Genomic DNA, 12,467 nt, shown 5'->3' on the forward strand with positions numbered 1-12,467 from the left:
AAAATCTGCCTTTAAAAGAATCCGAATTCCTTATAAAGTACTTTATATTCACCCAGTTTCAGTTTTCAGACACCAAACTGTATCTAAAAGTATCTTGGTAACACAAGAAAAAGAGTAAGTGTAATTTCTTCGGTAATGTTACAGAATGTTTCTGAAAAATGAAGATTCCGGGACCACTTTAAAGGTTTCGTTTTACAATACTATTACATATAGAGGAGAGCTCTTCTTCGGGAACATCCTCTCCCCTACTTTGTACCATCCAGTCATTAAGCCCATATCCATTATCCTGGTGATAATAAGGGTAGGCTACATCAGACTTGGTTTTTTCTCAGATCCATGGCTAGTTTTCAACGGTCGTCTTGATGGGTTCCTTCGTTTTTAGATGATTTGCTGAGTGGGGTGGGACTTATTGCGTTGAGTGGGGGGGAGTCAGTGTAGAATTGAGAGTTTTTTTAGAAAAAAGTTCTTTAAGCGTTTGTAGCTTTTTCATCTCATCTCCAGCAATAGGTCATCATTTAAGAACAAGTAATAGTTTTGTCAAGATTCTACAGAAAAAAGTCCAAAAAAGTATAGTACGTCAGAAATATGTAAAAGTCATATAGTATGTTGAAAATCAAAAAAGAAAACTCAATTCAATACAAATTAATGAATATTTTACCCTGTTCTAAAGTTTTGCACCCTTAAAGAAAAACCCCCTTCCTTACCAACTACTTCATATTATACCCAAAAAAAAACCCAAAAAAAAAAAAAAGGGTACAAGTATATTGTGTTGAAAATATCGCCAAAAGTTGTAATATTGGTATAATGTATTAGTTGCATGTTGTATTTTTGCTAGCAATCCTATGTAGTTTTTTCCAAAATATAATGGAAAAAAAAAGCGAGAAAGACAAAAACAAAATACGTTGAAAAGTGGATGAGTATGTCTGTCTCTCGGGGGGTTGGTTTGTTAAGAGTCACAGTCTTAAAGAAAATCTGCTCAGAAAAAGTACTTAACTTTCTACCAGTTGTAGAGTTGTCATACATAAGAAACACTATCATAGGTCTAGGAGTGTTTTTAGCTGTAAAATACCTCCACTTTTTAGTTTTCAGCGTACGGTTAAATCTTTCTACCATACATGCCTTTATGTCAATGGCGGTTATATATAATGTTGTATACCATTTTCTTCAACAAGTTTTGAAAAACTTTATTAAACTTTATTAAAGAATTCTTTCCCCTCAGCTGTTTGTAACTTTTTTAGGGATCTCGCTGTGTGTTAAACCTGTATCAAAAAGCTTTGGTAACCTTACCCTTCTTTTTCTTTTAATGTTTGAGCACAGGTTTTTCTAATACATTTATGACTGTTAACAAATAATTAAAGCCATCATTATATTCGGACAGCGACTGCATATCGCAGAGATCTGCTTGAAATTGTTGCAGCGGTCTGAGTACGAAAACTCTGTTTTCTTAACAAAATGCACCCGTGTCGACTTGTACAAATGTATATGCGTTATCCTCTGATAAATATTCTCTGACTTTCTATATATATTTAAGTATATTACCTACCTCCCCTCTGTTTACAACATGCTTGTCTCCATAGGGGGTTTATGACTTCTCCATAGGGGGTTTGGGGTTTTCCCCCTCCCTTATCCTTTAGCAAAAAAGGCTGACTTTTTAAAATATCTGTTTTTTATATGCTTTACTTTGATTTGGAGCACCCAACGGATGGCTGTAAGTTGTCACCGGTGTCTCGCTGATTAAATTCATATCAAGACGTCTCTTGGCCATTTTCTCTCGACTTGAAAAATATTTAAGAGTGACGCTGGCTTTTTATTTAGACAGAGGGAGAGGGTGAGGGGCGGGGAAAGTGTGTCACCATATGCTTTCTCCCCTCATGTCCTGTCATGTCCTGTTTGCAAAAACAGAGAGGTTTAAATATGTGTTTTTTAGATGCTTTTACTTTTGATTAATTTCATGTTATTTGTAATAGCCATATAGTTGAATATATAACCCCAAACATCGCCATTTTTTAGAATCCATTCTTCGTGAAGTTCTTCGGCTGTAGGCGTCTGAACCCGGCATACAAACTGCATTCGTTTCTTGATTGGAGCACCCAACGGATGGCTGTAAGTTGTCACCGGTGTCTCGCTGATTAAATTCATATCAAGACGTCTCTTGGCCATTTTCTCTCGACTTGAAAAATATTTAAGAGTGACTAAAGACGATGGCTTTTTGTGTGTGTGTGTGTGTGTGTGTGTGTTCCCCTCCTCCACCATATGTTCTCTCCCCTCATGTCCTGTCATGTCCTGTTTGCAAAAACAGAGAGGTTTAAATATATGTTTTTAAGATGCCTTACTTTTGATTAATTTCATGTTATTTGCAAGTATTTGTAAGTTACATTCGATACTGTATACAGGATTAACCACACAGGAAGTGGTAAGGAGGCGGGACATATATCCTAGGCATATTAATTGATTGAAAACAACGGCATTTTATTTTTCTCATTTTTTTTAATTTTAATTTATTTTTAATTTTATTTTGAAAACCGGAAGCGGGGGCGGGACATCCGCCGGAAGCGGGGGCGGGACATCCGGTCGAACGAGGCGGGACTTCCGGTTTCAAAATAAAAATAAAAAGGCGGGACTTCCGGTCAAATAAGGCGGGACTTCCGGTCGAAAAGGGGCGGGGCGACCTGTCACTTTTTCTGCATACTAATGAGATTGAAGTGGCATTTGTATTACTACTTAAGACAATAAAACCTTTGGAATTGAAATCTGTGTGTTTACTTACGAGCCAGGGGGAGAGAGATGGCAGACAGGAACCACATGATGCTCCCCAGCATGCAGAGTAAGATGTAGCTGGTGACCGCGAGGCCGATCCCGAACACTACATGGTTGACTCTCTTCAAGCTGCCCATGAAGTCTTGGTTCTCTGCGGCCCACACTGGGCCCAGGAAGATGGCCGACCCCAGGGCCATGGCTGCGAACATCCTCTCAGGGTGCAGGCACCTGGCAGGGACACGCATGAGAGGAAACGGTCAGTTAAATGTATTTTTGGTTTTCCCTTTCCTGTAGTGTGTTATATAGGTTTGTGCATGTAAATGGTCTGCAAAGGCTAAAATCCCTAAACTCCAGAACATAGTGACATCACTACTTAACACACACTGCTATTGGCTGAAGCTCCAACACATTATACGTGATGTTAAGGGGGTGAGGCTAAGGGGCGCAACATTTCTAAGCGGTTGACCAATTACAATAGAGCCGGCCAGCTAACCAATCAGAGCAGACTGGGCTCTGGTTTCAGACAGAGGGTGAAAAGAGCTACTGCAGCACAGGCAGTATGAGAAAAATAAAGAGCTTTTGAACATTAAAGCATGGAGACATGTCCCAGTAGAGACACAACATACTGATATGAACCTGAAAATTACCAGAATTATTTTTAGTATAATAGGGCCCCTCTGACACTCTTACATCATGTGTGTGTGTGTGTGTGTGTGTGTGTGTGTGTGTGTGTGTGTGTGTGTGTGTGTGTGTGGTCACTGGCTCCACCTAGTGGTTGGATGGAACATTGTACCTGTTAGTATCACAGACATTATGCATACTAGGACAGGAACCAAGATACAGTAAATATACTCTTCATGCAATTCATTAATTTCAGCCCTGAAAACCCTTAAACTGTTTAACTGTTTTACTCAATTGTAAAATGCACAGTTGCATTCATTTACCTGTGACACAAAATAATATACATCTTAACCGATCTTAACCCACATCAAATCCACTTTCCACTTTACAGGTGAGATCATTAACTCGCTACATTTCGGAAAATCTCCAGACATCATGTAAATAAACAAAAAAGAAGGTTAGCTTAGCATTAGCCTGTCATTAGCCGTGACAGGAGGTTTTTTCCTCTTCATCATCTACATCCTCCCCCTTGGTCAGATTTTCCGCCAATACAACCTGGACTTTCACTGCTATGCCGACGACACCCAGATTTACCTCAGCACCAAATCCCCCAATAACCCCCCCCCCCCCCCCCCCTCACCCACATCGAATCCTGTCTGACTGCAATAAAATCCTGGATGCAACACAACTTCCTCAAACTCAACAGCAATACAACTGAACTCCTCCTCATCGGATCCAAATCCACCCTCAGCAAAACCCCCAACCTGACAGTCACCATTGATGGCACCCCTGTTTCCCCCTCCACCCAGGCACGCAACCTTGGCGTGATATTTGACCCCACCATCTCCCTCGAGCCCCACATCCGTCATGTTGTAAAAATCGCATTTTTCCACCTCCGCAATATTGCCAAACTCCGTCCCTCTCTCACCCGCCCTGCAGCTGAGCGACTGATTCACGCCTTCATCTCCTCCCGCCTTGACTATTGCAACTCCCTCCTCTACGGCATCAGCTCCACCTCCCTCAATAGACTCCAGCGTGTCCAGAACGCAGCCGCCAGACTCCTCACCCACACCAAATCATGGCATCACATCACCCCGGTCCTCAAAGAACTCCACTGGCTCCCCGTTTCACACCGCATCCATTACAAACTCCTGGTCCTCACTTACAAAGCCCTCCACCATCTGGTCCCCCCTACCTCACTGACCTCCTCACCCTCTACCAACCACCCCGGTCCCTCAGATCCTCCTCAGCCGGTTTGCTTTCAATCCCCAAGGCCAAACTCCGGAGCTTCGGGGACAGAGCCTTCTCTGTGGCAGCCCCGAAGCTCTGGAACTCCCTCCCCCAAGACCTCCGTGAGTCTGAGTCCCTTACCCTGTTCCAGTCCCGCCTCAAAACCCACCTCTTCAACTCTCTATCCATAAGCCCCCCCCTCCTCTCAATCAACTTCCTCCTGACTGCTTTTCTGTTGTGTTTTGTTTCTTTTTGGCTTTGTCTTTGTTTTTGTTTTGTTTGTCTACCCTCCATCCCAAATGTAAAGCATCTTTGGGCTCAGAAAAGCGCTATAGAAAATTAAGATATTATTATTAGGCTATTATTGTTTTCTCCCTCCGTACCGGTGCACGGCACTGTGCCCTGAGCCTCCGGATTTGTCACATCTGGGCGCGCCGGAAGCATAAATACAGGGGTGTGGCGTAGCTCGTGACTTACCTGTCAGTGTCAACCCCTTCGCTGGTGGCTGGAGCACGGCGTGGCCCGAATGAATTGTTTGTCGTGGCAGCCGTTTCGCAACACTCGCATCTGGACAGCGCATCTGACTGCCGGTGCAGTGGCGGAGAAATTGCTCCGCTGAGGACTCCCATGGGCGCAGTGTTGTTATCACCTGGTGAGTTGCCGTTGTCTGCCTCCCTTTATCATCTGACACATTGGCTCCTGGCTTATTTTATATTATTAATTGTGGCAGCGGGATTTTGCCATGGCCTGTGCGCCGGGCCCGGCGCCACGAGGGGGCAAAAGGGGGCATTGCCCCCTCAGTTGTATTATTTGCCCCCTCACTTTGAGCATCATTCATCCATCAAAAAGTACAATAAATGTCACAATTATTAAATAACTTTAAATAATTATTTTCCCCAATACACGTTACTATGTTTAGATCAGATATGTGGGCAGGCAGTCAAGCAACGTGTACAAAAGCCTCAAAACCCAAGTGAGCTTGTAGTCTTAATGTTAGCGTGTGTGCTTAGCTGTAAACACAGTCGGATGGGTTACCAAAACGTCCCCGTTTTCCGGGTAGAATCCCCGTTTTTGGTGGCTGGTACCCGGTTGAAACTCCCGAAAATATTCCCGTTTTTGAACGTGCGTTAAAAAAAATAGAGCAAGGTGAAATCAAATGTTATTTGTCAGTAAAAACAGAGTAACGGTGTTGTGCCTGTTTGTAGGGTATTTCTTCTTCTACTACTTCGTCGTCTTCTTCTTTTTTCTTTAATGGCGAATCGCTTCCACTTGGAGCATATATCGCCACCTACTGTTGATTTATTAAATGTTTATATTAAATCCTTGTCCTCAGACCAGTGTTTTTGAGGAACTTGAAGATCAGCTTGTTTACTTCATTTCTTGATTTACTTTCGTATATTGACTTGAAATCCATGTCCTTGATGTTATGTTGTTCCAGTGCAGTTTTCAGAATGAGTCTTTGTCTGTTATAATCCGGGCAGCTAAAAAATACATGATGTAGTTTTTCTCCCCAATTTTCGGTCCGGCCCTGGTGAAAACAATATGACATCAACAAAAGATAAGAGAGACAACTACAGATAGCACTACACATGATGGTTACTTGTTATTATTTAGGGCTGCCTGTATGGATCAGGTTTTTGCCGAAGCGAGCCCTTTTTACTATAATAATAATAATATGTTATGTGTTATATCAACCATATTGGTACAATGAGTGACATCTAGTGACGGATTTTGGAACATTGATTTGATTTTTCTCATGGCAGTTAGACTCTAGAGACAAACCAGGGGACTTTATTTGTATTTTTAATCTGTGTCTGTCCATTTGGTGTAGTATTTGATCCAATATTACATTCGGTTTATATATTAGTCACTTTCTTATGGAATGCCAGGTTTTAGGCCTTGATTTGAACATTTAATCCTGAAAATAAAAAATCAACCAGATTAATGTTTCTTTAATCCTGACCTGACTAGAGTAGATATAGTAAGTAAATCTGTATAGGAAGACGAGTTAAGGGATAGAGGAGAAAAGGTTATGGTATAATTACAGAGCCTGTCAATTTATAAATTGAGGAAATCAATGTTAGTCTGTTAACCAAAGTGCAGCCATCTAATAATGTACTATCTATTATTAAAGATCAGAGGAAAAGAACAGAATGAGAGGGGTAAATCCAGAATAAAAAATAAAGAAGCAAAGAGATTGTAGCAGTGAGAAGGTAAAAAGCTCGGTGTGTCAATTAATTACATTGCCAGTATTTTTTGTTGTTGTGAAAAAAAATCGCCCCCTCGGATTTTTTAACAGCCCCCTCAGTCATTTCATCCTGGAGCCGGGCCTGCTGTGCGCCCCTCTCCCCTGACGGCTCAGGTGCTATGCTGTGGCTGAATAGATTGTATGTATGGGAACCTGTAAATTCAGTTATTGATATCCATGTGTTTAATTGGCCTCTAAATAATATTATATGTACCTGTGCCCTTTTCAGGGGTGTTATTAATTGCTAGACCAGACCACAACTGGTCCTGCTGTTTTGGCTCTTTGCAGTGACTCACTACTGGAATAATTTGCTGTTCCGTTGCGAGCTCCGTGTCTGGTGACGTGCCCCCCCCCCCCCCCCTTCGGGACTCTGGAGCGGTTCGGGCTCTCAGGGAACTCGCCAACCAAGTCTCCCTGATACAACTCACTGTTTACTTTGAGAAACTGTTATTTTCTTTTGTTAATTTAGTTTATATACTAGTGTTTTTCTTATTTTATATTAACCATGGTGCACCGACTTTATTTGGATACCTTCGTTCATTTGGTTTTGTTTGTTTGCTTATTTAGTAAGTTAGTTTATTTGAGTGTACTACTGTGTGGAGGTTTTAACCGTCTTCCTCTTGTCAGACAGGTGCTGTGGGCTTGAGGCGGCAACCCCAGTCCCTGGTGGTGGTGGTCTTCACAAGTCCTATTGTTTGGTTTGCGGTATCATGAGTGGTTTTGAGTTGGACCCTTCCCCCCTATTTATTTATTGCCGCCTGGTAAGCCGCAGCCCTGTCTTGTACCTCCTATGCCCCAGTATGAACTTGTAGATTATTGTATTATGTGGATCTGGTGTTTTTAGAATAGTTAATTGATTGTTATAAAATAAAGTAATTGTGTTAACTGTAACTGAAACTGTCTCTGGCCGTTATGTAAAACAAACCTGTGTTTCTTGTGTGGTAAATCTTTTATAATGAATAGTTAGTTCCTGGGGGTGAAACTCCCTTAGGTGGCGTTGTTGGCAACACAAACTCTTACCTACACCACACCGTCACACAGGGATATAGGCACACAACAGACATGGACAGTGTATTGTAGAGAATGGTAGGACTGAGACCATCCATCCATCCATCCATCTTCTCCCGCTTATCCGTGGTCGGGTCGCGGGGGTAGCAGTTCCAGCAGAGAGCCCCAAACTTTCTTTTCCCTGGCGACATCAACCAGCTCTGACTGGGGGATCCCAAGGCGCTCCCAGGCCAGCGAAGAGATATAATCCCTCCACCTGGTCCTAGGTCTACCCCTTGGTCTCTTCCCAGCTGGACGTGCCTGGAACACCTCCCTAGGGAGGCGCCCAGGTGGCATCCTAACTAGGTGCCCGAACCACCTCAACTGGCTTCTTTCGACGTGAAGGAGGAGCGGCTCAACTCCGAGTCCCTCCCTGATGACCGAACTTCTCACCTTATCTCTAAGGGAGACACCAGCCACCCGGCGGAGGAAACCCATCTCGGCCGCTTGTATCCGCGATCTCGTTCTTTCGGTCATGACCCATCCTTCATGACCATAGGTGAGGGTAGGAACGAAAATGGCCCGGTAGACAGAGAGCTTTGCCTTCCGGCTCAGCTCCCTTTTCGTCACAACGGTGCGGTAAAGCGACTGCAATACCGCTCCCGCTGCTCCGATTCTCCGGCCCATCTCACGCTCCATTGATCCCTCACTCGAGAACAAGACCCCGAGATACTTGAACTCCTTCACTTGGACCGTGAAGGAGTGAAGGACTGAGACCGTTTGACACAAACAGAAACAGTAGTTCAGTAGATTTATTGTGTTGATGCCAACATTAATCACTTTATTGACACACCTCAAGATCAAATTGAACATTTCAGGTTCAGGACGACATCAAATTTAGCAGGGGAGTGTGTAATGGATTGTTTTTGTAACATTGACAGTATTTTAACTGTTACCTTTGACCTTTGTTAATGTAGTTTAATTGTAGGATGTTTGGAAAGGATGAGAAGGTATTCTGTCTGCGCTTGTTTGTGTTTGTTTTGGAGACGTGTGATCTGTTAAACTGTGATCGACTAGATGGCCTTGATCTGGGAGACGGAGATAGATTGCTCTTGTCTCCGCCCACATACCTGGGGGTTTCGCGGCACTTTCCTCACTCAAGTAAAGTACCGGAGAATGAAACCTAACTTTGACTCTTGTCAAAATTCTTCCCTTTTATCAGGTATGTAGATAGCCAAACTATAACATAACATGTGTAAGGAGTGTTTTAAAGTAGTTGTGTGAAATATTGAGTGTTATTATTACGTTTTATCAGCTTGGGCTAGCTGAGAATGTGTAACGTCTACATGGTTACATGAACAAACATTTGCCGCCATCTTGTGTATTGTGTATGCACAAAGTTATATGTAATATGTTGTCTTTATATTTTAGTTAAATAATTCTGTGAGGGTTCTGCTATGTTGTCAATTATATAATCGTATCAATGATATTGTGGTAATTAAGAAGTTTCATGATTGAAATACAGTGTTAAAGACCCCGTGAAGTGTGCGCCTGTGCATGATCTGTTATGCTAATACATATAGTAATGACCAAAATTGTCCATTGAAACCCATATCAAAAGATGTTGGAATAGCAACTAATTTGATGAGTTTTGAATTTGCTGCCGTGAAATCCGCAGTTGACCTCCGCCTTCGTGGGCGTGGCTTGCGAGCTACTGCGTGACGTCACAAGATGGTCGCCTCCGAAGTGTTTACATTCATCACAGTGTATTGTTTCTCTGTTTCAAAGTCGAATTTATCAAAGTTTTTGAGCGAGTATTTTACTGGAAAGTGTGTCGGAGTCGACTGGAAGTGATTGCCAATCGAGAAAACCTGACAATGGAGGCGACAGTGAAGAAAAAGGGAGGAAAAACACACGGGAAGCGATGCATTGCCGCTGGCTGTAGTAATGTCAAGTCTGCCGAAGTGGCGATATTTCTGTTCCCAAAAGATGAAGGTGAGTCTGGCTGGTGTCATTGTTTCGTAGATTCGTTGATTGTTCATGACAAATAAAGGCCACTGGTCGATTCGAGAGAGAGAGACTGAGAGAGTTACAGGGTTGTTGTTAGCATCTAGTGCTAGCTCGGAGCTAACGGAGATTAGCTGTTTCAAGAGGGAGAGTCCTCTCCTGTTGGACTGAGAGAGATAACGTCAGCTCAGGGAGGTAAAGGACTCTGAGTGATTAGATTGTAAACTGTAGCCTAAGTTATCTCAGTTGGTTTGGTCATCTATGTAAACAAATATTTCCATCTATGTTAGTTGTATAAAATAGGTTAAGAAATCCTTCCAATGTTTTTTGATTATTGAAATATGTTTGATATGAGTGTTGAGAGCTGTATCCATAAATCTCTTAATGTTGCCCTCAAAGTGCACCAGATTGATGCCTTTAACTTCAATTTAAAGAAAAACATCTTCCCGGGTGAGGGTGTGAGGTCATCACAAATAAAACAGGTTCACATGGATAGGATACTAGATAAGTGTGCACACTCATTATGTACATTACACATTTTTCTTGGATTTGTTAACACTATAGTCCCTAATATATTTGTAGAAAGGCAGGAAATGGAATTAAATCGAGAAACTGTCAAAATCAATCATTTCTCTCACACTTGTATCACTTTCCAAAGTCTCCGCCATGTTTACAATCACAACTGGGCCCATCTTGTGACGTCACCGCCGCTATCGTCAGCAACTTCCGGTAGGCTCAGACGTATAATTAATTTTAATTAATTAATCAATAATTAAAATTATTTTAGCCATGAACAGGCACAATGATATGTAAGGAATGAAACTGCCATTTCATTTTGGCGCAAAAACATGCACTTCACTGGCACTTTAATAGCCAAGTTGTATGTTCTATTGAAAGGTGTTGCATTTGTTGACTCACTCGAGTAAAGAAGAGAATGAAACCTAACTTTGACTCGTCAAAATTCTTCTCTTTTATCAGGGGCGTAACATTTGGGGCTCGTCCGAGACGAATGTGACGAGGGCCAGCTGTTCTAGATAGATGTCCCCGATCATCATTCAACCCATCTTCACTACAACTAGGGTGGACGACGACGTGTGGTGGTTCAATAGCTACGGAGAGGGACTTGTATACAATCTGAGGTCAACTACGGGTGCCAGGAGAGTTACGCTGTCTCATCTGCAAAGTGAAGGTTCTACATTACACTGACAATGTCCACAGGAAAAGAGATTCAAATGGACTCCTCAGCGCTAGAAGACTTGAAGCTAGAAGTTGGTGGTAAACTGTACACACTGACAAGGGATGATTTGATTGTGTGATTTCCTAACTATTGCCGGGTCAACTTTTGAGTATGTATCAGGTAAAAAACGTTCGTCTCTCATCTCACATGTTACAATGCACTTAGAGAGAGAAGAGCTAAGTGAACTTGAGGATCAGGGTATGGCAGAGCTACTTGTTCTAAAAGATAAAATAGTTGAGTTACAACAGGCTGCTTTATGAAGAGAAGATAACAGAGGAAAAGAGCAGCGTTCAGGTGACAAACAGACAGACGTGGTGCAGGAACATGTCAGCCGTCAGAAAGAGAAAGTTTGCTTAAAGAGATAGAGAAACTACAGTCAGCCTTAGCGTTTTCACTACAGGCAAAACCAGACCAGACCGGTGGGGCCCAAAGGTTAGTGAGTGGGGAAGGTAATACTATTAAACAAGACAATGTGACTGTCCAACAGACCCCCCAACCACGTGTCTCATTACAGTGGAGCAGAGAATTCAAAATATCAGGCCAGATTGGTGAGCCAGGTCAAAAAGACAAACTTACATTCTCTAGTCTAGCACATCAAATTGAGCAAGGCATGAGCAAGAGATTTCCTGAAATAGAAATACTGGATGCAGTGATAAGGGCAATAGCACCAGGCCAATAACTACGCAGCTATTTGAAGGGAAAAATCAACCTGACTTTACCTACCTTGAGGAGGATACTCGGGTCCCATTACCAAGAAAAAGGAGCAACAGAACTGTACAAACAACTGACCTCGGAGGTCCAAAGTAACAAGGAGACTCCACTAGGGATGCTCCGATCGCCAATTTCGGGGCCGATCGCCGGAATCAGTATCGGCCGATACCGATCGCCGATCCGAACAAGTGGGCGGGGCCTAAATGGTAGATTTAAACATCACTTTAAATCTTCCATTTAAAGTGATGTTTAAAACTCAGTTAATGCTTATTCACTGGAGCTTCCACAAACAACAATCAACTTAATTACTACATTCAGATGATGTACATTATTCAAGTTTACATTCACTTTGGAGAAGAACACGGGAGAAATGTTCTCTTTTCCTCTCTCCCTCTCTCTCTCCCCCCCTCTCTCCCCCTCTCTCTCTCTCCTGACAGCCTGTCTCATGCAGCTCACTGATCCAGTAATGAGTGACCCGACAATGAAGAATACATATATTTATAATAAACTAGTTTAGCTTGTTCCAGAGGTAGATAAAATAGCTAAGTGTGTTAGGTCTAATTCTTACGGTACGTCCACACAGCAGCTTTTCAAAAATCTTGAAAATCTTGGAGCTGGGCGTGTCTGAAAGCTTGGGGATTTTTTGCGAGCAACGCGACCAACAACCAA

General features: G+C 42.5%; 1 protein-coding gene across 2 annotated transcripts in view; it reads right to left on the minus strand.

The window, feature by feature from the left end:
• Positions 1-12,467, minus strand: part of LOC117446763 (PRA1 family protein 3-like) — a 32,182-nt gene that overhangs the window by 5,740 nt on the left and 13,975 nt on the right. Inside the window, exons 1-2 of one of the 2 annotated variants that reach the window (XM_034083162.2) lie at positions 5,086-5,328; positions 2,768-2,985 (exon numbers count right to left, since the gene is read on the minus strand). In XM_034083162.2, coding sequence (XP_033939053.1) covers positions 2,768-2,985; positions 5,086-5,237 — 370 coding nt within the window. In that variant the 5' untranslated portion in view covers positions 5,238-5,328. Of the gene's footprint in view, positions 1-2,767; positions 2,986-5,085; positions 5,329-12,467 lie in introns of those variants that run through there. The other variant, XM_034083161.2, reaches the window with a different exon arrangement.

The sequence above is a fragment of the Pseudochaenichthys georgianus genome, chromosome 5, assembly GCF_902827115.2.
Source record: "Pseudochaenichthys georgianus chromosome 5, fPseGeo1.2, whole genome shotgun sequence".
Taxonomy (NCBI): Eukaryota; Metazoa; Chordata; class Actinopteri; order Perciformes; family Channichthyidae; genus Pseudochaenichthys; species Pseudochaenichthys georgianus.